The following is a 27847-nucleotide window of genomic DNA, read 5'->3' on the forward strand; positions in this document are numbered from 1 at the left end:
CAAACTTTATCTAAACGTAATCTGAAGCTTTAAAATCTGTATCCTACAGCAATACTTAGCCGAATTGCTAACACTTTACCAATTTATATAACTTCATTTGCTTTTTTAATCCAATAAAAACTGGAACTAAAAAACACGACCTTCCAGTACAACAGCTGAACAAGACTGAGGTTGAAAATTCCTCTTTTACGGCTAATGATTGTTACGTCACAAAAGCGTCTGGAATTCGAAATAATTAGCGGGACGCAGGTTTCGGGGATTTTACGAGAATTGTGTATTTGCGGCGCTTGTAAATGGCATTTGTGTTTCTTTTTGGTTAAATAAGTTTAGAATTTCCGAATTAATCTTCCTAAATTCTTATTTCAAATACGTGGCCTCGCCTAAATCAAATGCTGTACAACGAAAAACACTCACATTTAAACTATACCTTAAAATTTCTTTTCCCAACCAAAAGTTACGCTACATCCGAAAATTAGTTATCGTATACTAAGGTAATAACATAAAAGATTACAAAGCTGTGTTGCTATTTTCTGCCCTTGTAAAAACTTATACCGTATAAAAACTTCGTGAACCAAGACTAACGCGTCTCAGAAAACTGTCAAACAGGCTTGCTTTTACGTTACATTTAATTTGACACAACAAAAACTACACTAAAACAAACGTCTTCAATTATAAAACTCGGCAGCAGGTGTTTTATTCAATAAAAGTCACGATTTTCAAATATCCAAATAAGTCCATCTCCATAAACGTAAACCTAAAGATTGAATGAAATTATCCATTCTACTTCAAGTGTAATATACGTAAGATAGAGATGAGTGAATGATTTTTCTGGTTTAAAATCGACGTGGTGGTCCGCCTCTGCCACGCCCACGAACTCCACGACCACGCCCACGTCCTCGACCACGACCTAAAAGGTGAGAATGTTAAATCATTTTTTGCAATGTATGGCTGATAATTTAGACAACCATGAAGGAGCAATTGATTCAAGCAACTGTTGTTGTTAAGTATCTTGCCAAAATACTCACATGGCTTGCAGAAAGCTACTGATAAGCCTCGAACCCCTAACCTATGAGATAAAGGCGTGCTGGTGTCCACGGACCAACTAGGGTACGTACAGCTGTTTCAAAGGAGGTACCGCAAAGCACATTATTGATTGTAACTAGGATGTCTCTATCGTGAATTCACAAAGCATTATAGGGAAAATAATTGTAAAGGGTCGAGGCAAATTTTTAGGCGTTTTTTAAGTTTGGGGAAACGCTGGGGTAAACAGTTCTTGAAAACCAGAATACTGAAATAAACCCTTACCCCTTCCACGATCTCTAAATCCTCCTTTAGGTTGCTTTGGTCCTTCATCCACTAGCAGTGTATCAAGGGGAAGACTGTCTGGGAGGATGTAATAACGGATATTGTTGCCACGAATACTCAAAGTGTCCAGGTTTACGGGATCTCGGTTCTTTACTGTCATTTTCACCGATTTTAAATGTGTGTTCATGCAGATGTCAACACCTGGTATGAAAAGATTGTGGTTTGCTAAGATCAAAAGAGCAAAGTTTTAAAGTATAAAAATCTAGAATATAAAAAAGTGTTTACTATATGTATTCCATTTAGAAGTACATAGTCATAGTTAATACCAAATTTTCTGTTACTACTTTATTCAACTGTAGTCTGTTTTAAATAAAACACCCTGTGTACTGTATTGTCTATTCAGGTCCAGGGATATATAGGTATTAGTGAATAACATTGAGTTTTGAGCTTGGTATAATACCTGACTCTTACACTTATGTTGTATAACTGGAATGAAACTATTCCAGCCCAACTGTTATTATGTAAAAACTAGAGTGAGAAAATCTTAGTAAAAGAGACTGCGATTAATTGAGTCTGCTATTTGTCCCACAACATATTACTAAACACACAATACATACCAGTAATAGTTCCATGCACTTGTGTTCCATTTTTCAATTCAATTGTCACAGTTTCGTGACTAAGTTTCATCAAAAATCTAAAAAACATACAATTTATCAGAAAAATAGTAAAAACAAAACAATAAATATATTAGCGAAACCAACATATCCCATAAAACACATGGTTTTTATTCATATACGTCAAGAGTTGTGAAAAATAAATTATAACGAAAAAACGCCAAAACTATGGTTATGTCTTTTACAGTTAAAAATAAGAAATATCGAACTGTTAACAACAAAAACCGACGGAGCTAGAGAGTATCTTACCTTGCAAGCTTCATGATAACCTTTGAATTGCTAAGAACGATTGGAAATGAGTTAAAACTCACGACAAAATATTTTGACGAACGTTACTTGTACGATCGACGTGAAAATGCCGCGCTTGGTGTTCGTGCTTAGCAGTGATGACCAACGATTTTCGGGTAACTTAAATTTGTTAATATTCGATGGGGACTTTTTATGAATTGCGTTTGTGTGAATAAAGTTGACAAGGGCATGGTAATTTAATACGATACGTTTAGTTTTAGCGTTGGTATTCTTTAGCAGAATATACTTACCAATTATTTTGACTCTTTAGTATAAAAATTAGCAAACAATTTTGCAATACAACTTTAAAGAAGTGCATACTCTCATTTGAATGTTCACTAAACACAGCTTTAATTTTAAACATAAAAATATGTGTATTCTCTGTGATACCCATGTATTCTCTGTGATACATATTTATTCTTGTAAATACGTGTAATATGCAGGAGTACAAACAATCTTCTAACACACCAATGTGCAAATAACAATTCTAGTTAATATTAAAAATTTTTTAAATACAAACAGACTAAACAAAACTACTATTTTGTTTTTTAAATTGGTGAATGTGTTAAAACTATTAGAAAAATGTGTATTTTGATTACAATGAGTGAATTATTCGTAAACGTGGACGAATTTTTAGTTTGCTAAAGAAACATACTGCAATGGTTTCTACGAATGATGAAATAACCGCTTATACAATACTAGTGTTCACACAACATAAAAATGAAAATCTTGACACGAAATGTCGATATATATCTTCTGTAGAATTCATTCTTTCAAACAACACAGTAGTTTTTGTGTGCACTCTGGAAAAGTATCTATTTTATATATTGACATTAACACTATTTTTATTTCTGCAAAATTCAATGCGTATGTACTATAACATGTTGGTGGAAAGTGATCTGAGCACAATTTTATACCAAATTAGCAAACTTGCTGGGATTCTCAGTAAACAAACCATTTTTGGGGGGCATTTAGACAGAAATGTGTGGATTTTTAAGAAAAAACATTTATTTGGCCACAATTTTAGCCTTTTGTCCTATCTGGTATGCATTTAACAGTAAAAAACTATTCCATACCACTCAAGTGCCCACTAATCCCAACTTAAATCATCTTTCCTCAGATTTGATCTCACAGTTTTCATCTCTTTAAGAAAAGCAAGTCTCTTTTTCCTCATTTCACCTGGGGGGACTCGTGGGGCCATAGGGGAGTTCCCCACAGATGTGGGGTTAGCAGATCGGGGCCGGCGAAACCCACGAGGGTCAGAAGTGGACCGGACCCCATGAGTTAGATGCTTCCCTAGATAAAAACGAGATGTTTGGAGTTAAAAAATTTAAATGGCAGCACTGAGCATTAAGTATGAAAGAGATCTTCTAGTGTGTTGTCTGTACATATTAAATTATGTTTTATTATGTGTGGCTGAGGTCCTACAGGGTGGCATGGACCTAAGATTTAGGCCAGAGCTGGCCCATTACCCCTTACACCCAAGGTGCTACAACCCATTTTAATGACCATTAAGATGAATTTATATTTTTACGTGTCTTGCCAATACTAAGTAGAAATTGTTAAAACTTATTTTACCTTTGCCTGAATTATTTCTTCTGTTTTCAGACAGTTGTGCTCTGTGGCGCCGAACGGTGGATATTTGTTCTCCCTTTCTCTCCATTCTAGAGACAAGATTTTCCATCTCAAGTTCAAATTCTCTCTTTGTTTGCCGATCGTGTGTGCTGGTTATCTGTTTCGCTAAAACTTGGTGCTCACTGTGATACAAAGTGAATAAAAAAATGGTTATTTATCCTTGCGGAGCAGGGTAGCGACAGGTATTACAATACAGGTGTTCTGTTTCTTGAATTACCTATGAATGACTAATTAATTGGAGCAATAGCTGTTAATTACCTTGCTCAAGGAGACATATACCCATAATGGTAGCAGCGACAAGCCTCAAAACGTTTATTCACTAAGTTATATGCAAGCGCTAACCGCTGTGCTATGATAAAAAGCGCTAACGGTTGTCTTGATAAAATGTGTTATAAAATATTTTCTTACAAAGTCATCTTCCCAAATTCATCCTGTAGAGCCACAAGAAGATCAGTGAGATCCTCTTCCTCTACTGAGGACTGATGACCCCTCTGTCGCCCCCTGGTGTCTTCTTCCTCAGTAGTGGAAGAACCAGTCGATATTTTTCTCTCTGGAAAAAAATCAGAAGTTTTAGAAAATAAATGTTTCTTTACAAATTGTGCTAAACAGTCCAAAAGTAAGTTAAGTAAGTTTATACTGGTTATGTTATGCAGCCTATAAGTGCATATTAATCATTGTATTTTATTTGCTTGTTCCTTTAAAACACACTAGACTTTGTTTCAGAATAAAACAATGCTTTTCCATATACAAAAAGAATAACTGAATTATTCAGGGTTATAAAATATTCATGCAGCTTGTCTCATCTCATACTGCAAACTATAATCCTCCAATTTGACAACAAAAGTAGGTTTAATGCTCGATAGTAATAGGTATACGTTTCTTTATGCAAAACATTTCAAGAACACTGTTTCAACCCAGCAGTTACTAATGGGTTGTGAACTTGTGGTTATGAGCCAACTTCGGACTACACCTAAAGGCCATGGCGTGCCACACTGTATGACTTCTCCACATAGAATAAAATAATATAAATAGATGAGTGTTAACAAGAAAACCAACCTGATACTACATTATCATTACAGTAAAGTGGGCTGTGGTGTTTCAAGTCATGTAGCAGTCGCTGGAAATTTGCTGACACAGCATGACTAGGCGACGTTGACTGCAGAATATAAACATTAGAATAAATAGAACAAAATGTGACAGTTTAAAAACTGCAAAAAATGGTACTTTAGTACTTTTAGTTTTAGGTATCCTTTGTTTTTAATTTTTAAAGCAGTTCTTTACACTTTTTCCAAGATTTTATGTTAAACATTTCATAGAAGTGAATAAATAAGGTTAATAGGACAACTCTGGCCTAAATATTAGTTCCCAAGGCTATTAAGCTGCGGGACCTCACCCCTATAGAACATAATAGAACTGAATAAATGTATAAAGTTATATATGTCTGAAAGCTAAAATAGATTCCTATAAATACTATTCCCACTTACCGTGCCAGCAATAAAAGGAACATCCGCTAAATTAAGTCTATAATGTGGTTGTCCTGCACTTTTAGCAGGTCGTTTTACAACTGCAGGTTTTTTGGTTTTAACTCCATTCGCATTTGCCCTTTTCTTCTTTTTTGTTGATTTTTTCTTTGGTTTTGTGTTTGTGTCTCTTTCAGGAATTTCATGTTGGTATAAAATTCGATTCTTTTCAGCCTGTGGGGAGTAATATAAATTAAAAAGTAAAGTACAGAACTAAAGTTTCCCAAAAAAATGCTCTAAAAAACATAACATATACAATAATACAATATTATATATGAATCTATTCTGTTTTGTTTTTATGACAGAAATAAGGTTATAAATTAAACCTCTGTTTGAAACTGAGCAGCTTTATCACAAAGCAATTTCCTCTGATGTTCTTCAAGTTTTAGCTTTTCTTCTAACTCTTTCACTTTTACCTACAAATAATAAATAAATAACCAAAATCTGTCACATTTGATATCAACAACGTATACTACCACGTTACCACCAGAATATTAGCTCTTACCTCTGATTTGTTCTTTCTTGAAGCCAGATCTTCAAACCTGTGTTCAAGTTTCTGAAGCTGCTCCAACCTAGTAAGAAAAAAAGAGTAGAAATTATTAACATGTTACAAGTTAATAAAACGCAACAAATTTTGACAGGTAATAATTTTTGATATGTGACCAAAATTATTGAGATTATATTACAAAACTATAATTTAGTGACATCTGACATGTTATGTTATAACATGTTAAACATAATGAGTTGCTATTGCTAATGTGTTATATGTTATATGTTTTATTACTTAGGATAATATACAAAAAACAAAAGTTAAACCAGTCATATAATCCTTATAAAAAACAATAAACTTAAAAGCCACAATGCACACAACAACCACATACAAACAAAGCATATGCCTATTGAGACAGCTATAGCTTATAACTCAGAGTGGTGCTTTGGAAATAACAAAGGCTAGAGCTTTAGATCACTCATCGAGTGGTTACCAACTCAGTACTTATACAATTGGTTTTATAAAGAATGGTTGAAAAAATATTGTCTTAGCCAAACAAACAATACTATAGAACAATAACTGTTTGAAGAGCTATGGTTTTGTCCGTAGCATCATAAAGCTTTGTAGATCCAGTATTACATTGCACATACACCAAAAATTAGTGGCCCAATTGGTAATAACATGGTCATAGACACTTTAGCAAATTTTGTAAAAAAATTACTTATTCTTATGGCACGTTGCAACTAGAACCAGTATTACATAATGACAGAATTACATACTTGGCTTGAGCTTCTCTGTTTTCCGCTGTTACTCTGCCACGTTCTCTCTCAAGCGCAACCTGTCGCTCTAATGCGTCACTTCGTTCTTTCTCTGCACACTGGACCATTCGCCGCATGTTTTCTAGCTGTCGCTCCAACAGACGACATCTAGTATCAGCATTACGAAGCTGGGATTCTACCTCTGTGGGGGTCATGAGAATTTTAGGACATATACGTCTACAATGGTAGCAGCAACAAGCCTCGAACCTATATCCTTTAGATTAGTGGCAGAAGTGCTAACCACTGTGCCATGGTACCAGACACATGCATGTTCTGCAGTAATAATTTAGCATATCAACCATAAAGCAACAGTACACAAAAAACAACAACCTTGAAAATCAAATCAAAGCCAACACCGCTAAATTATTTAAACACTTCAAATTAACCACAAAGGTGCTGATTTTCTAAGAAATTGCAGGTTTTCTACCCTACTAACCAACTGTAGAAATATCACGGCGTTTTCCGCTACTAGAAGCCTCTGTTAATAGTTTCATCACTTCACTAGTATCGTTGTGAAGTGATTCATTTGATTTGTTTCTCGAATTGAGAACAGGAGAGGCATGCAAACTGCCTGGGTCTAGTGCAAGGTATAAATATGCAAAGGGAATTTCTTTGGTACATTTTCAGATATATATAAGATAGTATATTTTGAATTTTACATAAAACAAGTACCAAATAATGCAGTCATAAGTAAATACCCAATTTTTTTATACACCATACGAGTAGGGGTACAAGGCTAGATAGAACTAAGTTACATTTATTTATTCATATTAAGTAGTTTGTGTGTTGCTGTGTTGGGGTAATGGGCCAAAATGGTAAAATGTGCCTTGATAAATAATTAAAATGGTTAATCCAAGACCAAAACATACCGATTGTGTTCCTTTCCCTTGCTGGAACAGTAGGTGAATAAACAGGCTGAGTTGGCGTAAAACTTGCGGTTGGTTTAGATACAGGAGAAGACTGTTGAGATTTTGAGAGCAAGTCCTAAAAAAAAATTATTAATTGGTGTGCGGTCTACAAGCATAGCTTTCGCACTTTAAAATTGTTTTTAACAAAATCTGAAATAAAAATGCATCATAGACAAAACCAATTAATATTACCTTATAAAGGCTAGTTTCAGCAGCCAAATTTTTGAGGTTTTTTTCTGCTTTAGAACGATCCAACTCCAAATTGTAAATCTTGTCTTGTAATCCTTTCAATGCTGACAATACAGCTGTAAAAATGACACAAATTCGTTTTTTTATGGGGTTATACAAATATCAGATGAAATTAAAAATTAAGTATTTTGGCTTTATCTGGACCAAAGACACACACACATCTGGACTGGACCAAAGACACACATGGCTCACAGTGATCCCATCGTATACACATTTGGGTGGACCAAAGACACACACATAAACGCACATAATGGAAGCATTAAACCTTGAACTCAGTATTTTTTTAGCTAGAGGCATATGTTCTAAACTTCTAACTACTGTGCCAGGGCACACCAATAATAACAATATGAATTTGTCCCTTTGAACAAAGTAGCATAAATTAAACAACATATTATAACACATTTTATATATTTTGGGACAAAATAAATATAAAAAGTCCGAGCTTACCTTTACTGCTGCTTTCAGGATATGCCTTGACGGGTTTTCCAGGTGATCGTCGTAAGTTGCTGTTAATAAAGGGTCGTGTTGTTGGGTAATCTTGGAAAGATGCAATTGAGGGGGGTTCATCAAATAATGAAGTTGCCATGATTCAAATTTGTCAAAATTTTAATTCAACACAAGTTTTTAATTGGGCTGAACCTGGAAAAGTAGAAAGGGCTTCAGTCAAAGTATGTATAAGTGTCTAAACTTTAATAACACTATTATGGTCTTTTAAAAAGCAACAGAACTATAAACAAAATCGAACATACATTTTGCGTACACAGTTCTAATACAAAAAACGGAAAAATTCAATATCGTATGCTTAGGTATAGTTATCATACATATTGCAACTGAAATTGACCTAATTTAAACTGATTTTTTGCAATAAAACGTCAAAAACAACACAACTTTCACTTATTTAGCGCTCTTCGTTTGAAAGTAACTCTCGTGTATTGGGAACTCGCAAAATGCACCGATACTCGCTTCTGATTGGTTAGAATTGCCTTTTTCTCGTATCAGCTGTTTACGTAAAAACTACTCAACCAAAACGCCTTTTTTTCGATATTTTGAAACTGTTTGGGGAGTGGTACAGTTTATTGTTACAAATTTTGAAAAATTCTGTACAACCACTGAGCTATACATATAACTAGAGAGCGCGACTCAATCACACTCAATGGCAGCAGTGAGCGAAAATAGGACACGCTTGAGTGATTCAGTTTGAGCCCCAATTTAGACAGCGGGAAAGGCAGTTTGTGTAGATATAGTCGAAAGAAAGTAAGTATAAGCAGTTTTTCTTCGTTTTAAAGATTTAAATAGTAAAGTAAATGCGTTACTTTTTAATGGCTAAGCACATGGCCGGTTTACATTACCGCTTTTTCGCGCTAAGTGGTAAAATTAAAGTAGTTCATGTATGTTAGGAATTAATGTGTGTAAAGAGTTTTTAATTTAAAATTGCAGGATTGACTAAACAAATGTAACCAGTAACTATTACACTATATAGGTAAAATTGATAAATATTTAATAGAAGATGTGGTTAAATTACGAACTGTTTTGAAGATACTGTTTAACAACTGCTATAAATTAATAATGTAATTACTTGATGTCTTAAGTGTAAAAATAAACCACAATTTGTATGCCATTTACCTTACTAGTAACTTAGTAAGTAGTTATATACACCAGATTAGCCATAACTTGCAATCAATAAACTCTTGTTCTTCTTTACAGAACCCCAACCAATACAACAAAGCCAAGTTTTCCGACAAAAGAAACCGATTTTAAAAGCTTAAAAATAAACTTTTCGAGCTGCTAAAAGAGACTTCCAAAACAATATATTAATACATTGTGATGTGTAATGACAACACAAAACTCTAGTTCTTCTATTTCTAATGCACAGTATTTTACACAATGACATTGTTTCGCATTGCTAATTTTCTTATCTTTTCTGTCTTTATTTTCAAAATATCAGTGACTGACATTATCTTATAAATGTGAAAGAAATAAACATGAAAAACATGAAGTGAATTGTATGTGTGTTAAAAAAGGATTTTTTTTTGTTTCCGACTCTTCCTGTAATGGGTTGTTTAACCAGTATTGCTGGTTATTCAATGGGAAAATGTAATTTGGAACTTGGTAAAAAAATACAAAAGAATATAGATCGGCTAAGTCTTGTTAAAATAAAACTAAAGAAAAATCACGAAGACTGGAAAATAAATTTTAACATTAAAAGAAGCAATTGGTGCAATAAAGAAAAATATTATGATTAGTGAGAATTGTGCTAATATGCTGCAGAAAAATTTTGGTGAAGTGCCAAAATAAATTTTTAAAAGGATAGTTTTAAATCCGGAATGGGAAAAGTTTATCCGAAAGAATTGAAGGCATTTGCACTTATGCTTCAGTTTTATTCAACAAAAGCCTAGCTTCATGTTCGTTCGACGATGTTTCGGATTAGCTCTGCCTCATCCAGCACAAATTCGGAAGTGGTATACGAAGGTCTCAGCTGAACCAGGTTTTACTGAGATTGCATTTGTAGCTATAAAAGCCAAAGCTACATCCACACAACCACACAACAACCAGTCATGGGATGCTACAAAATACAGAGGGTTTGTTGATCTTGGTGAGATAATGAATTGGATGACTCATCTCCTGTAGCCAAAGAAGCTCTTGTATTAATGGCTTTGGGTGTCAATCAGTCTTGGAAAGTTCCGCTTGGATACTTTTTTGTTGTTGGTCTTTCTGAAGAGGGGCGTGCAAATATAGTTAAAGTTTACATGGTTTACTAAATGCCAAATGGAATAGCATATGCAGTACTACAAAATATAAATTTATTGAAATGGTTCAGATGCCTGGACTCACACATGTTCGACTGTACTGTTACAGATAACTATGTTTTTGGTTTAGTCAAATTAATTGCAAAAAATACTGCAGTATTCGCCTTCACCATCTGGGAAAAAATTTACAGCAAAGACGTGTGGGCACAAAATAAGAAAACAACTTATGAAGAGCATACTTTTTCAAAACCAATTAGTTCCAACTCAAGTTCTTCTGTTTGACTTTTTTCTTTGATTTTTCTTCTTTTTTTATTGAAAATCTTTGTAAATACACCAAATTTCCATTTTCAATACAGATTCGTGAATGATTTTAACAGCATCAAGCATACTATTACTCGTAAACACAAAAAATCAATCAGCGCACACCTCTCAACGTTGCTATGATGCTACGTATGGGATGGGGACAAAACGTGTGCAGTCAAGCGTGCCCAAATGGCGACATAAAATTTGCCAATGGCGCTATCTAGTTATATATATGATATCTATGTGTACAACGAAGAGTTTAGATACACTAAGTAACACATGAGAACTACTGGAATAAATAAGTTTATAAATAAATTTTCGGTAGATTTTGTAGTGGAAAAAATGTTATTACAACGATATAAAACTTAAAATCAGGTTTATAAAGCAGGGATTTCTGACAGTGCATGGGTAAAATACGATACGAATTAAACCTCTGTTCTTTGAGATAACTGCATAACAAAGATATGACAGGTTATATCGAGCATGTTCGGGAATCAGAAACCAGGGTTTAATTAGCTAAGCCGGAATTTGTCTGTTCTGTAATTTTTTCCTTGGAAAATACTCCTTCCTTTTTAAAAAAGACGGGATGCACGTGAATGTATGCAGCCATGAAAACTGAAATGGTTTTATAATATGCACTTAAAGGGCGGTTATTTAGATCTATGGCGTTTTAGTCTGTTGGGCATGGTTAAACTCAATACGCGGTAATGTTATGACGTGTAAATGTACAGTTTACACCACGATATGGAATTTAAAGAAGGAAGAACTGTTTATACTGTGTTACAACATGTAGCATAATTTTCTATTTATCTCTTCGAACACGGTAGTAAAGATCATAGAGTATTTAAATAACGGAGAGAAGGAAATCAACCGCATATCGAAAGTTGTAAAACGCACTATATAGATAAAAGGTGTGGGAAAGAGCGTCATTTGTAAAGCGTGGCTGTTACAATTGAGAGTAGCCTACAGTTAACACGAGAAGGCTTAGAAATTGAATTGAAAAGTGTTAGATGTTTTTGTTTTAAACATATACGTATAGTAGGGTGGGGGAAGATAGGACACCTTTTCATTCTATTTTCTCGTCCCATTTAGTAGTGAACCAAGAACATTCTAAGAATTTTAAATTTGTATCCTAACGACTGTAAAAGCGTTGTTAATTGTTTAAAACATGATCAGGATATTTGGATATTATGTGCTAAAGGTGTTCCATCTTCCCCCACCGTACTATATATGTATGTGAACGTGTCTGCATAAAGAAAGTGTGTCTTTATGTAGATATGCAGATATAAGATCTGTCTGAAAATACACATAATTTGAATTTATCTCTTTAAATACAGTAATGCTAGTCGGATCAATTAAAACAACAAAAGAAGGGGATTCGCAGCAAAGTATTATCTATAGAATTATATACCCGGCTCCTCACAACTGTAAAAGCGTTGTTAATTGTTAAAAACACGACTCAAAAATATTATGTGCTAACCGTATCTATCTTTTCATACGCTACTATATGAGTGCACACAGTTTGTTTTTTACCAATCTTAATCGAAAAAAACAGTCGCCATTTAAACATTGCTATAAAATTAACTGAAAACACCAAGGATACGTTATGTTATACACACTGTGCACTAGCGTACCAGAAGAAAAACAATAACACGTTTAGGCTAAAATGCGCGAGCACATATTATACATTGTAAGCGTAATTACAGACAAATAAATAAATACGTACGCAAACACGAACGCGTCGGCCTACACGCGAAATCACACAGATCCAAATAACAAATTATTGCGTAAATATACCTATTTCCCGTACCTATAATATACGCATTTATTACGAACGGTTTAAAAGGGCAAAGCATATATAATACATATCGTCATAAAATGATAAAGGGGGCAATTAGTACTTAAAATGTAGATCGTCATAAGATGTTATATTATGCTATTCTATACACTGGGTATATAAACAGCATTTACGTAATTATTAACGGTCCAAAATTAAATGGGCTTAAATTAACGTTAGGCTTGGCAATTGGTGAATTAAATACTGGATATAAAGGGGCGATGCTTTACTTTAAAAGTATATAAGCTGCAAATGTAGGTTTCGTGTTGTTGCGTTGTAGGGTTCATGAGAATATATTGTTATGTTGCAACTTAATTCTTGTTCGGTGTTATTTACCAGAATGCATGTGTATAAAGAATGTCTGATTTGTTTTTTGTCAGGTCATTTAAATGTCAAGGTTCGAATCCCACCCCAGGAATTTAACAATAGTTGCTGTTTTGGGCATGAGTTAACTTGGTTTACATGTTTTTATTGTGTTTTTTTTCTCATAAAATAGTGTAAAATGTTCGTTTTTGTAACTTTTAGGTGTTAGATTTTTAGGCTTTTAGTCGAGTATTTTAGAAATTAAACTTTTTGAGGCTATTAAGTAAATAGTTTTTATAATTAAGTAAATAATTATTTTAGGCTACTGTTTAATTAAGTGAGCGCTTAGAATAGGAATAACAACGCGTATAAATCACGAACGGAAATAATAAAAACCCAAAGTTATAAATATAGCACACGAGTTTGTGAATAAAGAATCGAAGTGAAAGAAAATAAATACACAGACTATTTTGTATCTGAAAAAGCTGGTTTATAAACCAGTATAAAAAATAAAGTACATCCTTAAAATAATATAGACTTCATCGTTATTTTAATCTCTGATTTTACGGTGTATAGACTTATACAGTTGCTGCTCTATTTGGTATAAAACAGTTAGAATGCCGCTGTGTCACGACAAAATCCCCAAACAGCCCAAAATAAATATATAAATATACGCGAAGTAATTTAGTGTAGCAATATGTGTATAGTCAAGCCTCACAATTCGCGCATACATTTCAAATTTGCGCTATATTAAAATACGGAATGTGAAATGTCTGGCGTCTTTTTAGTAGCCGTTTTTATTTGTTTACAGGCATACAGAGGAATTCTTTAGTTATTCGCGATTAAATTTGTAATAGAGTCGAGTTGATGTAAGATATATGGTCCATGTTTTCTTTCTCTTTTATCGGCATATTTCGTAGTAAACAAATAATATTTACAAAAAACATACATTCGTATCTTCACGACTCAAAAAGGTTGTTTATAGTTAAAAACAGAAAGTATGAGATCTTACCCGACAGTACTATACAGAGTATAAACAGACATAATATACAATACATAAAATAAATTTGTTGGTATTGAAAGGGATTATATAGGCAGGTTAGAATACTTGTTTTGTTACCCGATTAAAACCCTTTGCCTTAACTTGTTCATTTAGTATGCGTATTTCACGAAATGGCAGATGCGGTAACTTTATAAACAAATCAGTTTATCAGCTCAGTGTATCTGAAATGCGCATTTTTCCGGTTAGGTGTGTTTAATAAAGCGGTATATCTTGTTTACCTGTAACGAGTACATGCTGACGGGCCATAAGAGGATTAAAATTTACTTTCGATGACATATAGTAGGTAGGGGGAAGATGGGACATCTTTAGTACATAATATCGAAATATCCTGATCGTGTTTTAAACAATTAACGTTTTAAACAAAATATGGGAGTCGTGAGGCTACGGTTTTGTAATTCTTTGATTGTTCTTTGTTTACTGCCAAATAGAGCGAGAAAATCGAATGAAAAGGCGTCCCATCTTCCCCCACCCTACTATATAGCTAATACACCCGTACTGTGGGTAAAATGGATAATATTAGTACAGAATAACCACATTAATCGTCGTAAGGATGCAGTTACCTTTTTTACTACCAACTGGGATAATAAAGCATAATAATAACTTGGTCCGTCTTACCCTACCATAACATATACATAGACCATCTGACCCGAAGATTGCAATTATGTGTTGCTAAGTAGCGTATGAGTGTACGAGTTATAGTGTTGACATAGTCAACATACAAGTTTAGCGACAAACGCCAGAATTAAATCACTTCGGCAGTTCTGGTCGTGGCAGACGTATCAGTTTACCCCAGGGTTCAGGGTCGTGTTAGATAATTGATAAGTTGTATATACATACTGAATAAACTGGGAGGTAAGATAGGACACCTTTAAAATAGGAGTCGTGAGGACGAGGTTTTACAATTCTTTAAATACATTTTTGTTTACTAATGAGACAGGAATATATAATGAAAAGGTGTTTCATCACCCTACTATACATTGTATAGTTAGTTTATAATAACCATGCTGCTCGTTTTTTCAGGTTGTCTGTATTTATACAATGCTGGTACAGATATTAACCGCTACTTTCTGGACTTTAATCCCGAATTCTTTCGGGGACTTATTAATTTACGCCATTCTTTTCTTAACTATTGTGATTTACGTCAAATCATTGAAGCGTGATAAAGAATGGTTGGCCCTCCCCGGTCCCATACCATGGCCCCTGGTCGGAAACGCCCCTTTTCTGGGGGCTGAGCCTCACAAGAAACTTCTTGAACTTTCCCTTAAATATGGACCTGTTTATCGACTCAAAATGGGCGGTATTAAAACGGTAGTACTCTGCAACGCAGAAGTGGTAAGATCGGCACTGATTAAGCAAAGAGAGGCTTTTTCAGGCAGGCCAAAATTCTCTTCCTACAAAGCAGTTTCAGCTGGCGAAAGCGTAGTCTTCAACGACGAAGAAACCTTACCCCCTTGGCGTTCGCATAAGTCAAAGATAGTCCGCCACATGCACAAATACACGACTTCTATTCGTACTCGGGACAAAGTCACAGATCTTATAAACACAGAGTGTATGATGATGGTCACTGAACTGGATCGCATATCTAGATCCAAATGCGTCAACCCAGAAAATGTTATACGAATGGCTTTAGCGAACGTAATGTGCGCCGTGTGTTTTGGGAACCGCTTTGAATACGATAACGAGGTATTTCTAGCCTTAATACTGTATTTAGCAAAAGTTAACGTAAGTTAAATATATAGTACTGTGGGGTAATATGGGCCAAGGTGTATTTGCTCTTCACGAAATTAAACCACAAAAACGTATTAAACACGATTTATAGCTTACATAAATTCCAATAAGTTTTATATCTTCATTATATTAAAGCGTTGTACAGCGGTAGTCACTTTTAGGTTACATTTTCGTAGAAGCCGCTCCCATATTAAGTGGCCTGGCTATAAGATAAAGAAGTTAATTTCCGTTTAGTTTATCATTTAAGTCGTCCTATGTCACGAAGCGAAAGTTAATTATAAGTTGGTGTATAAAATGGTCCACATTTCATTCTATTTCTCGTCCTATTTTGGAAAAAAACAAAGAATATTCAGAGAATTAATCATGTGCTTGTTTTTAAATAGTTCTATTTTCCAGGAATTCCAAAAGCTATTGAGTATGAACACAGAATTTGGCGCCGTTATAGAACTGGGACCGATAATTGATGCAATGCCGTGGATCAAGGTAAAAACTAATATATAACAATTGTTTTAATCCAGGGAACCGTTACGTGTTGCCAAATTGTCAAGCAAATTTAAAATGAAAATTACAAAACTAATAGAAAACTCATCCACAAAGCTATACGTACGTGGTACTGGTAAGCGAGCACGAGATGCATGAAACAGAACAACCGTGTTATAACGACCCATCCCGCGATGATAAATAACTAAAATTCACATGTATTTAATTCTTAATACTTTATTATGCCAAGGCCTTGTGTTTTTCCCAGTCAACGGTTGAATGAAATTTATTTATTCTCTCATAGCGGCGCCACAACAGTATTTAAAACACGGGTGTTCTGTTTCCACCGCGTATTCGCCTACGCGTTATTTGACTTTGTGGATAATTAGATGCGTAAAAGCAGAACCAGAGCGGGAGGAACCAGTTCTAACTGGTGTCAGCAACATTCGTTCTTCACACGCAATGTCTGTTACGGCGGTCTTAAAGGGCGCGGCCCTGCACCCAAACCCCGTAATATGGCTTCTATTTAAATCGAAAAAAGTCCATATGAAAATACACTCTGACTCTTGCTTGAAGTTTATTACACGTTGGTGGGGGACTGAACAGTACTGACGAGTACTAAAGAGGTTTTCCAAATTGTGACTAAGTAGGCCAACGGGTACGGGAAACAACAAAACAAATACGCACTTATCACCTTATTCAAATAGAATCAGTGGTTAGACACATAAAGTAATAAATATTCTAATACAGCAGACACTAATACAGTATAGGCACGCACTGACATCTAACTATAAATTAAAAAATGTCCGACACAGATAAAATGAAGAAATGCGTAACAATGACGCTAATTGTCTATATTCTAAAATTGTCACGTGCTGGCCCGGGATTGGTCGTGACGTAAGTTGTAGGATTCTACACTCCCCCCCAAATTGCGGAGTCTCAAAAACAAAGCAATTTAAAAAACAACAAAAGAATTCAAAACGAGAAGTAAACGAATCGGGAAGGTATATGCCGCGTGGGCAGAAACAATAAATAGTTCGGGGCGCGTTCATCAGCGCTAGTGACCGTCTTCTATTGAAGCGGTCGTAGGATCGTCGGACTTCTCCCTCGGCACGGAATTTTCGGGTTCGGCGGGGGCGATTAGACAAAGTTTGTGTATCGGTCGTCTCAACTCGGTGGCACGTGATGTCACGGTTACATTACGTACAAGGCCGTGCGCATCAGGAAACACGGCAGTAATCCTCCCAATTGACCACTGGGAGCGGGGCATCGAGTCATCCACAAGAAGGACGACGTCATCGATTTTAAAGTTCTCCTTCCGTTTGTGCCATTTTTGACGGGCGATAACGGTACGGAGGTATTCTCTGGACCATCGGGTCCAGAAGCGGTCGGACAAGTACTGGATATGACGCCATCGGCGTCGGGCAAAACAATCCGTTTTGTCGGTGATTGTCGGAGGAAGCTCAGGGGTCGGGTTCGGTCTTAACAGGTGATTTGGCGTTAATGGCATCTCTCCGGCGTCGTCTAGGGTGACGGGTGTGAGAGGTCGTGAATTAAGAATCGACTCAGCCTCCAACAGGAAGGTCTGCATCTGATCTTCGTTCAGTATTCGGTCACCTGCAAGAGAAAGCAAAATTCTTCGTGTTGATCTTATCATCCTCTCCCAGGCACCACCCATGTGCGAGGCGCTTGGAGGATTGAAGCTCCATTGAACTTCTTTCTGTAAAAGAAACTTGTAAATTTGTTTGTGGTTCCAACCCTGGATGGATTCACGGAGCACCCTTTCGGCTCCAACCAGGTTGGTTCCATTATCGGAGTAAATGTGATCAGGGGTTCCTCTTCGGGCAATAAATCGTCGCAATGCGTTAAGTAGGGAATCGGTTGACAAATCTCTGGCTAGCTCCAGGTGTACAGCTCGGGTGGTCATGCAGGTAAATAGGCACCCGTAGCGCTTCACTTCGCTTCTTCCCTGTTGAACTGGGAGCGGGCCAAAATAGTCGATGCCTGTGTAAGAAAACGCGGGTGAATCCATCTGCATTCGGGGCAGTGGCAGGGCGGCCATCATTTGCTGACCGGGTTTAGCATTTTTACGACGGCACGACAAGCATTTGCTGAGGACACGGCGAACAGCGGCGTTTGGTTTGACAACCCAGAAGCGCTGGCTGAGCAAATTCAGGGTATGGTTTAGTCCAGAATGACCACCAATCTCGTGATAGAGTGCGATGATCAGGTCTGTAAAATGTGAGGTGTGTGGTAGAATGGCTGGATGGCGTGTTTCGTACGGTACGGGGGCTCTCTCCAAGCGACCACCCACTCTCAGCACGCCGTCTGACAGCATCGGGTTAAGCTTGAACATAGATGATGAGCTGGCGGTTTTCGGGGGAATTTTCTTGTCTTCACGTAGGACGTTCAACCACTGCGAGAAGTGCTGCTCCTGTACGTATTTCAGCAGCTCGGTCTCTGCTCGTTTAAGCTCGATGACGGTCAACAGATGGGACGTCGTCTTCATCTCTTCTTTCTTGTGTCGGGCAACGATGTAGTCTTTAAATCTCAGAAGCCAGGCGGTTGTTCGTTTCAAGCGGTGCAAGCTCGAATAACGGGTCATCAGTTTATCGGTCGCGGGAACGGCAATCTGTATGGAAAAAACGGTTGGGGTTATTTTATCAAATGCCTTAATGTCGCAGGACGACATTTCCTTCTTCGAGAAGTTGTTTGGCCAGTGCTCTGGAGCAAGTTTCAGGAATGGGGGCCCTTGAAACCAGAGTTCGCTCTGCAACAGTGACTCAACAGATGCACCTCTGGATGCACAGTCGGCGGGGTTTAGTTTCGTAGGTACATGTCTCCAATTGCTAATGCAGGTGTGCTTGGAGATTAAGGCGAGGCGTCGGGAAACGAACAACGGGAATCGCTTCCGGTCGTTGAACAGACTCTGCAGCACAACCGAGGAGTCGGACCAGAACAACGACGGGTACCGTTCTAGACCGAGTTCTCTTCGCAGCACTTGGTCCATTTTCACCGCCATGACGGCGGCCATCAGCTCAAGACGGGGTATGGAGACGTCATCTTGCGGGTTTAAACGGGACTTTCCCATCAGAAGAGTGCAGTGGGCATGGCTATCGTCGTCGAGTGTGCGCAAATAACACACTGAGCCATAAGCAATTTTTGATGCATCTGCGAAGTAATGCAGCTGCACATCATCAGTGTGTGTTCGTTGTCCAAAAGTACGGGGAATTGCGACGTTGCGGAGTTGCGGGAGGCTTGAGAGCCACTTTTCCCATCGCTTGAGTTCGGGTTTCGGGATCGGTTCGTCCCACTCCAGCTCTTGTTGACAGAGGTTGCGGTAAATGAGACGAGCTTCCAGCACAACGGGGGTTACGAAACCAAGGGGGTCAAATAACGAGTTAACCGTGGACAGCAGTCCGCGGCGGGTACGGGGTTTCATCGGTAAGGCAATAGTAAATCGAAATTCATCGGCGTGCACGTCCCAGTTGATGCCGAGGATTCGCTCGTTAATCTGTTCGTCGAATGAACGTACTTGTAGGGACTTAGAGCGTTCTTCTTCGGGAATAGAATCCACCACTTCTTTGCAGTTAGATAGCCACTTCGTGAGTCGAAATCCAGCCTTGGACAACAGGGCTCGTAGATCGTGAACCATCTTCACACCGGCCTTCGGATTCGGGACGGAGACAAGGCAGTCGTCGACGTAAAAATTATCTTTTATTACGGTGGCCACACGGGGATCGAATTCGCCACCAAAGTCAGTGGCGGCCTGCCGTAAGCAGAATGACGCGCAACTAGGAGAAGACGTTGCGCCGAACAGATGTACCTTCATTCTGTAGGCAGCGGGTTCTAACGAAGTATCACCTCCTGGCCACCACCAGAACCGCAGGGAATCTCGGTCACGTTGGGCGACACGCACCTGGTGGAACATTCCTTCAATATCGGCCACCAGGGCAACGGGTTCTCGTCGAAATCTGGTAAGAACGCCCACGAGGCTGTTAACAAGGTCGGGTCCTTGCATAAGTACCTGGTTAATTGAGATTCCGTGATGTTGCGCAGCGCAGTCGAACACGACGCGAAGCTTATCAGGCTTATGGGGGTTCATGACAGGGTGGTGCGGCAGGTACCACACACGGCGGTCGGTTTTCAGTTCGTGCATCGGGACTTCCTCTGCGTAGCCCTTCGTAAGCATCGTCTGCATCTGTTCGTCGTACTTACTCTTCATGTCGGGGTTACGGACCAACCTCTTCTTTAAGCCAGCCAAACGTCGAATTGCCATCATTGTATTGTCGGGTAGAACTTGATAGTCGTGTCGCCACGGGAGGGGTAGTTCGTAATGGCCAGCTTCAAACTGGACTGATTGCTTCATCATTCTGTACGATCGTCTATCCTCTGCAGAAACCGGGGTATGCGGTAGCTCGTCGTCGCTGTCGGAATCGGCGGTGATCGGTCTTAGGTCGCTCTCATCACTCAGGAACATGGCGTGCGCTTCCTGTAGTCTCGCGCCATGGATACTAGCAAATATAAAACTGGAACTCACGTGGTCGGTCGCGGGTGTGTCGGACGAGGGGCCTAGGAGGGACCATCCTAGTGGCGTCTTGACCGCGTCGGGACATCGGCCATGGCCGCTTCGGGTTGTCTCTACACGGAAGGCTTGCGGGGCGTTGGCACCGATCAATAGTTGGACTGATCCGTGCTTTATCTTCGGGAAGTTGTTGGCGTTCAGTTGGTGATGCTTTATCGTCTTCGGGCTGGGAACAGGATTTGGGTCTACGGGGATTTTATCGATAGCGATCACGTCGGGGAGCTCGATCCAGTCACCGCCATCTAGCGGTCGAACTGAAAGATTAATCGATACTGTATTTAATACCTGCGGTGATGTCAGGGTTTTCAGCGTCAGGTGTCTCGTTTCTCCGCTAGCTTGTAGCTTGTTGACTAGGGAACGGTCACAGAAAGTTGTCGCCGAACCTTGATCCAGAAATGCGTACGTATCAACCACCTTATCTTCGAAGCGGACCTTAACGGGAACAACATTGAGAAATACGTTGTATTCGGCCGATTGAACAGCCGCGTTGGTTGCATTGCACTACTCTCGGGCGGCTTCGGACGGGGAGGTAAATTATGTAATAATGTATGGTGGTAGTTACCGGTACAACCTTCGACCTTACAGCGTTCACGGCTTCGGCATTCTCTGGCGCTGTGGTATCTCATGAAGCATTTAAAGCACAATCTCTTCGTTTGGACGAACTCTTTTCTATTTTGCAGCGACATCGATCTGAATCTTTCGCATTGGCTCAAGCAGTGGGAACCTGCACAACAAATACATACGTTAGGTTTATTATTTAGTCTCGCGGGCTCTTCCACGACCGAATTGTAGACGGACGACTTTGCCCTTCGTTGCAGGTTGGTTCGATTGGAGGCGGGGTGCATTGCTCTTCCAAATATGCTGTTTGCTTCGGCACTCTTTTCACAAACAAAGGCAGATAAATCGGCAAACTTCGCTCGGCTCTTTCGCAGACGCTCAACTTCGAACGACCGCTTTACCCATTCTTCTCGTAACGTCGGTGGTAGCTTGGCTATAACATTTAGCATGATCTCCATCGAATCTATGCTTGATGACTGTTTCAGGTCTTGAAGCGAGGTACAGCAACGGTCCATCAGTACGGACAGATTCTTTAGACCGACGGGGTCGTGCTCATTTGCTCTCGGGGCGTTTTTTAGATGCTCTTCGCAGTAGCGGGCGATCTCATGCGGTTGTCCATATTCTTCGTACAGCAATTTCCATGCGCTACGATATCCAACATCGGGCGGTTTCGAGGTAAGGTGACTTATTTTAGCTCGTACGTGGGGGTCACAGTGTTGTAGTAGGTAGACGAGTTTGAGGTCGTTGCCTTCGGTCTTTCTATTGATATGAGTTTCAAACTGTCTCACGAAAGTCCAGTAGTTCATCGGGTTACCGTCAAACTTGTCTATTACGGGGCGGGGTAGGAATCGTTCGCCAACATCGGTTACTCTGTCTCGTCTTTCGGGTACATGGTGAGTCGGGATAGGTTCGGTTTCAGGGAAGGCGGTATATCCGGGAACGGGGACCCGGTCGGGTTGGCGGGTATCTTCGTGCGGGAGGGGACGTGGATAGCGGTCAGTGGTACCGATCCTCGTTGGGAGCGACGAGTAAACAGTTTCCATGTTTAACGGGGAGTGGCGAACTTCTGGCGGGGGGTTGGTTTCTCTTAAATTTGCGAGTTGCGGCGACGGGAGATTATCGGGACCGGGAGGATATGCGGGCGAAACATGGCGAGATATGACGGCGGCAGGGGGCGGTTGACTCAGGGGTACCTGGTTCTGGTTGCTAACCACGAAGGTTCGGATATTTCGAGGAACGGGCGTCGACGATGACGATTCTGTGGCTTCGCCGTCTTCTTCTGTCCATGCTTCCATAGTGACACGGGCTAATTCTAATTCTCTTTGTTTTTCGTTGAAGGCTAGTTCTGCTTCTTCTTCCTCTTCGCGGGCTTGGCGCTCGGCCTGTTCCTTGGCTTCGCGGGCTTGGCGCTCGGCCTCAAGGGCTTGGCGCTCGGCACGCAGTCTGGCTCGTTGTCGGGTTTCATGTAGCCTTTCTTGCGCTTGCTCCTTGGCTAATTTAGCTTGCGCCAAATTTACGCGACTGCGTCTCTGCTGGCTCCTTACGGAGCTTGTGGTCGAGGCCAAGCTGGGGGAACGATGAGACTCACTGGGAGTGGGTCTATTTAAATCACTATCGGTGGTTTCGATCCACGAACGAACGTGTGCATCGAATTCGTCCTTTTCCTCTTGGACGGTAGATTTACATATTTCCGTGCCTTCAAACAATTCGAGCTCGGTAGACGTTTGGCACAGGTTCATCAAACGATCAAAGTCACTGTCGATGGCGGGAATCAATTCACGTAAGGGCGCCAGCCCTGCAGGCTTCAACATCAGCTTCTCGGCATAAATATATTTGTCCTTCAAGCATTTGAGGACGTCGGGAATACGGGCGGGAACAGATGCCATGGCTATGCGGGGCTATCGTACTGCTGGAATCACTGGATACGGGAATGGGAAATTGAACTAAGTAATTTGAAAACGATGTTACGGCGGTCTTAAAGGGCGCGGCCCTGCACCCAAACCCCGTAATATGGCTTCTATTTAAATCGAAAAAAGTCCATATGAAAATACACTCTGACTCTTGCTTGAAGTTTATTACACGTTGGTGGGGGACTGAACAGTACTGACGAGTACTAAAGAGGTTTTCCAAATTGTGACTAAGTAGGCCAACGGGTACGGGAAACAACAAAACAAATACGCACTTATCACCTTATTCAAATAGAATCAGTGGTTAGACACATAAAGTAATAAATATTCTAATACAGCAGACACTAATACAGTATAGGCACGCACTGACATCTAACTATAAATTAAAAAATGTCCGACACAGATAAAATGAAGAAATGCGTAACAATGACGCTAATTGTCTATATTCTAAAATTGTCACGTGCTGGCCCGGGATTGGTCGTGACGTAAGTTGTAGGATTCTACAATGTCTTTGATCTAACTTGCCCAGATCGCGTGTCTAGGGTTCAACATATCGCTGCAAAACACCACAAACAAGAAGTTTGCTCGGTATCGCAAACTCTTAGAATGTTTTACATTCTGGAGATGTTATAAAAGCCTGCGTTTGTAATCCCTACCTGTCAGATATGCTTGCGATTGTTTATTGAAGGGTAAACGCATAAGTCAACCATGAGTTAACATGTGTCACAGAACGTCAAAATAAATACCAAATATAGTAGGGTGGGGAAAGATATGACATGTTTTCTTTCTCTTTTACCGCCCTATAGTTGGTAGTAAACAAAGAGTATTCAAAAATTATAAACCGTATCCTTACGACTTCCATCGGCCGTTGTTAATTGTTTAAAACAAGATCAGGATATTTGGATATTATGTGCTAGAGGTGTCCCATCCCCCCCACCCTACTTTATATTTTCACGTTAAAAGAGATCTTATGGCAATTATTTGTTACATGATCTTAAAGGTCTAACGTTTCGTTAATTTCGAAGAAAAATCTATTTCAACACTTACCTGGCACTTACAGAAAAAGAAAATGTATAAACTTTTTTTTGTAGGTCATTCCGAAATTCAAGAAAGCCATTGCCGATTATTTGAAAATCAACTTGCAACTGGACACTTGGTCAAGACATAGGTAAATATGGACGGCAAAAGTTACGAAAAACGAAACTATAATAGACTTATTACGTGACACATGATAGTATAAATGTTTGGAAAGTTATTTTATAATGAATGAAAGAATTTAACTTATTTATTTTCACGTGGCAGAGCAATGACAGTCGTTATAACACGGTTGTTCTGTTTCATACACCTTGTGCCTGCTTTTACGAGTTACCACGTATATAACTTTTTTGCTGATCGCCGACATTACCATTTAGAAAAGTTACTATTGCGCATATAATGCAATAATTTACTTTAAGAGTCGATGGGGTTCTTAAAACATTCGACAATGATGACGTCACAAATGTAGTAGCTTCGATGACGTCAGAGGTGCTCGAGAAAAAGTCAGCGGGAGAATCAAGGGAAATAACCGAAAGCGAGACAAAAACGATTGCTGCTCTTTCAGCAGATATACTTGGGGCGGGTAGGCTGTTGTTGGTACAAACTTTGTTTCGATTACAATTTTGAATGAATGAATGAATGAATGTAACTTGCTTATCCTGACGTGGATTCAACGACAGTCGTTATAACACCGGTGTATAAAATGGTAGCTCTAAAAATTATTCACCAAAAAGGTTATATATAGACTTGGTAACTCGTAAGCCGGATGTGTATGAAACAGAATACCCGTGTTAATAACTGTCCTTGCCCCCCAACGTGAGGATAAATAGTTAAATTCATTCATCCATGGTAGCAACAGTAGGATTCGAACTCACCTCGCCTCCGAATACCGCGCTGAGTCCGAAACGAAACCAGCAGGCAGACAAATACGTGACAAAAACGATAAACGTCTAACCAAAGCAGTAATCTAAAAGCCACAAAGTTTAATCTCCAAGCGACAATAAACGTACCTACTGATCAACAGAAGCCGCACGCTCACGTTTAAATTTCCATTTTCCAAAAAAACTAGCAATCTACGGTTAATTGCCTGTTTTGCTTGTAAACAAGTTTGTGTTATAAAGTTATGCTACCAAAAGCCGACTGCGGTGATGTGTATATTCTAATTCTGCATTTTGGTTCAGATTTACTGAGTTTTCAATGATAACAGCGTTTAGATTTAATCTTGTCTGCTTATTAAAATGCAAAGTACGAAAACTCAGGTGTTTACTATCCTTTGCTAATAAGTTTCTTACATTCTATTATTATAAATCTTAATCTGTGTTTTTTTATATTTATTTTTATTCCAGGCCAACACACAACTTCTACAACTTTTTTCTGGGTCATAAATTTACTCCTATGTTTTCCAAAAGTCCTCAATAAACTCACGGAAGAAGTCCGGAGCAAACTCGGAAACAGACTTCCAACCTTGGAGGATCGAAACTCCCTATCTTACGTGGACGCGGTACTGACAGAGGTAGAAAATTAAACGATTGTATTTAATTTCGTTGCAGAAACATGTGTTAGTGCCTGCCATTGCCACCAGCCTGGAAGGTATGGGTTTGTAAAACGAACATTTAATTCATTTACAATGAATGATTGTAACTTATTTTTCTTATAGCGTAGCGGGGCAAAGACAGTTGTTATAAAGCACAGGTGGTATGTTTCATACATGCCGTGACCGCTTACAAGTTACCACACATATATTGTAGTAGAGATTTTTTAAAATATTTTTTGTTATGATTTTATATTTCTATTTCTACGTAGGTTTTGCGGTTTTCGTCGCCTTTATCCAGCACTATACCACATTCTACGTTAAAAGACGTCAAACTAGCAGGCCACACCATTAAGAGAGGCACTATGGTTATCATTAGTCAATACGCTGTAAACCACGACCCGCAAAATTGGAAAAATCCGGAAAATTTTGACCCAGAGCGATTTCTAACGAAAAACGAAGGCGGTGAAATTATCTTCAACGAAAGTTTATCAGAAAAGGTTCTCGCATTTTCGATTGGGGAGCGTAAATGTCCCGGAAGTCAATTGTCACGAATGTTACTATTTTTGGCCACTACACTGCTGGTTCAAGTCAGTGATTTATCTGCCGATCTCGAGCGCCCACCGACGGCGGCGGCGGAGTATGGTTTAATTTTACGACCAAAACACTTATCCATAAAATTGACACTAAGAGAGCACTGGCAACGTCGTGACTCAATTCGCGCATAACACAGCATTTTTTACAAGTGTACCAACATTTGATGCACTGAAAATCTTATACGATTTTGTGAAAATACACAAATGAAAAAATGAAAAAAGGTACACAAAACACCACAGATCACTTTATGAACGTTAACTTACCTATATGCAAGTATTATTACCATAGAGTGCAATTATATAACTTTTTCACACGGCCGTAGTTCGTGATTATCACAACAGTTAGTTCCCTTTTATTCAGATTATAAATACTATTAACGTTATGTCATTATTATGACTATTTTTGCTTTACTTTATAAACCGCAAATGTATTGTAGATATATAGTACTGATGGATACCGTTAGTACATAATATTCTATATTTTATAATCGTGTTTTTAGCAATTAAAACCGCTCGTTTAGAATGTAAAGGCTACGGTTAATAGTTCCTTAAATGTTCTTTGTTTACTATCAAATTGGACAAGAAAATATCACAAAACCATGAACCATCCTACCTTAACTTACTATACGTTTGACTTGTTAGCTGTAATATATTACCTCTATACCTCTCTGTTAAAAAAATCTCGTTTGCGTGCTAGTTATAGCTTCAACTGTTTATTCTTGCCTTGTAGGCTATATGCGAATACAGTGTAATTTTACAAAAAAATACAAAAAAAATAAACTGCTTCAAAACTTTATATATAATTGTACCACTATGTTATCATTATCTAATTTGCCGTATTTAGCTATCTCGAAACTGGAATTACATTTTGCAATTTACATATTGAATTCGAAACAGTTCCTTCTGAAAATTAGTAGCGTTTATTAATATACAGCACTCCATTCATAACTAACACCTTTTTAATTCACACCAACACACTTACGATAACTGCATTACACAACCGAAGAAACCGTTCCAAAAAAATCCCCTTATTTTTGGAGATACGGGACACTTTGTACAACAATTAACTGCGAAAGTAACATCTTTTTTAACAGCAGCCGTCAGTGCCCCGTCGCTGAGGCCCGTAAGGTTGCGTCTGCGCAGACAAAAGAGCGCGGCAAGTCGTACGAGAACACTTCTCTTCAACTATAAGCAACGATTTCGCCAAGATAAACAATATCACGCGACCAGGGGCATATAGTGATATTAAAAACAAAAACAAAATATTACGTCTCAAATTTCCCAAAC

General features: G+C 38.7%; 6 protein-coding genes and 1 long non-coding RNA gene across 10 annotated transcripts in view; 2 read left to right on the plus strand and 5 right to left on the minus strand.

The window, feature by feature from the left end:
* The window catches only part of LOC149734892 (SMAD family member 4-like), a 44705-nt gene extending 27646 nt beyond the window's left edge, over positions 1-17059 (minus strand). For all 3 annotated transcript variants that reach the window (XM_089879513.1, XM_089879512.1, XM_089879510.1), the window contains exon 1: positions 17043-17059. The gene's annotated coding sequence lies outside the window, so the exon portion shown is untranslated. The remainder of the gene's footprint in view (positions 1-17042) is intronic.
* The window catches only part of LOC149734893 (ribosome biogenesis protein bop1-B-like), a 36618-nt gene extending 19559 nt beyond the window's left edge, over positions 1-17059 (minus strand). Inside the window, exon 1 of the mRNA XM_089879501.1 lies at positions 17043-17059. The gene's annotated coding sequence lies outside the window, so the exon portion shown is untranslated. The remainder of the gene's footprint in view (positions 1-17042) is intronic.
* Positions 670-2403, minus strand: LOC149734897 (small nuclear ribonucleoprotein Sm D1-like). The gene is made up of 4 exons (XM_089879532.1): positions 2229-2403; positions 1923-1999; positions 1306-1506; positions 670-907 (listed from the first exon to the last, which is right to left on the minus strand). The coding sequence occupies exons 1-4, from the start codon at positions 2240-2242 to the stop codon at positions 834-836; spliced, it is 366 nt and encodes a 121-aa protein (XP_089735658.1). The 5' UTR covers positions 2243-2403; the 3' UTR covers positions 670-833.
* LOC149734898 (centrosomal protein of 57 kDa-like) lies at positions 2665-17059 on the minus strand. Of its 2 annotated transcripts, XM_089879507.1 has the most exons (14): positions 17043-17059; positions 8335-8526; positions 7831-7943; positions 7600-7714; positions 7167-7307; positions 6692-6872; positions 5928-5994; positions 5749-5838; positions 5387-5596; positions 4959-5058; positions 4311-4452; positions 3846-4024; positions 3344-3563; positions 2665-3070 (listed from the first exon to the last, which is right to left on the minus strand). In XM_089879507.1, the coding sequence occupies exons 2-13, from the start codon at positions 8471-8473 to the stop codon at positions 3358-3360; spliced, it is 1683 nt and encodes a 560-aa protein (XP_089735633.1). In that variant the 5' UTR covers positions 8474-8526; positions 17043-17059; the 3' UTR covers positions 2665-3070; positions 3344-3357. The 2 variants fall into 2 exon arrangements, with proteins under 2 accessions (XP_089735633.1, XP_089735634.1); XM_089879508.1 differs by lacking the exon at positions 7167-7307.
* On the plus strand, positions 8846-9888 carry LOC149734899 (uncharacterized). Its single transcript, XR_016385153.1, has 2 exons — positions 8846-9141; positions 9592-9888. It is a non-coding gene; the product is annotated as an uncharacterized LOC149734899 (long non-coding RNA).
* On the plus strand, positions 15127-27351 carry LOC149734900 (cytochrome P450 1B1-like). The gene is made up of 6 exons (XM_089879509.1): positions 15127-15823; positions 16265-16351; positions 24490-24566; positions 24853-25016; positions 25780-25946; positions 26237-27351. Exons 1-6 carry the CDS (start codon positions 15179-15181, stop codon positions 26690-26692), a joined length of 1596 nt encoding a protein of 531 aa, XP_089735635.1. The 5' UTR covers positions 15127-15178; the 3' UTR covers positions 26693-27351.
* On the minus strand, positions 17406-24459 carry LOC149734901 (uncharacterized). Its single transcript, XM_089879657.1, is given in 2 exon segments — positions 17406-21427; positions 21430-24459. Coding segments are annotated over 2 exon segments (5970 nt in total). The 5' UTR covers positions 23378-24459.
* Positions 27352-27847: the final 496 nt, after the last annotated feature.

Source organism: Ciona robusta, chromosome 6, assembly GCF_009617815.1.
Source record: "Ciona robusta chromosome 6, ASM961781v2".
NCBI lineage: Eukaryota > Metazoa > Chordata > Ascidiacea > Phlebobranchia > Cionidae > Ciona > Ciona robusta.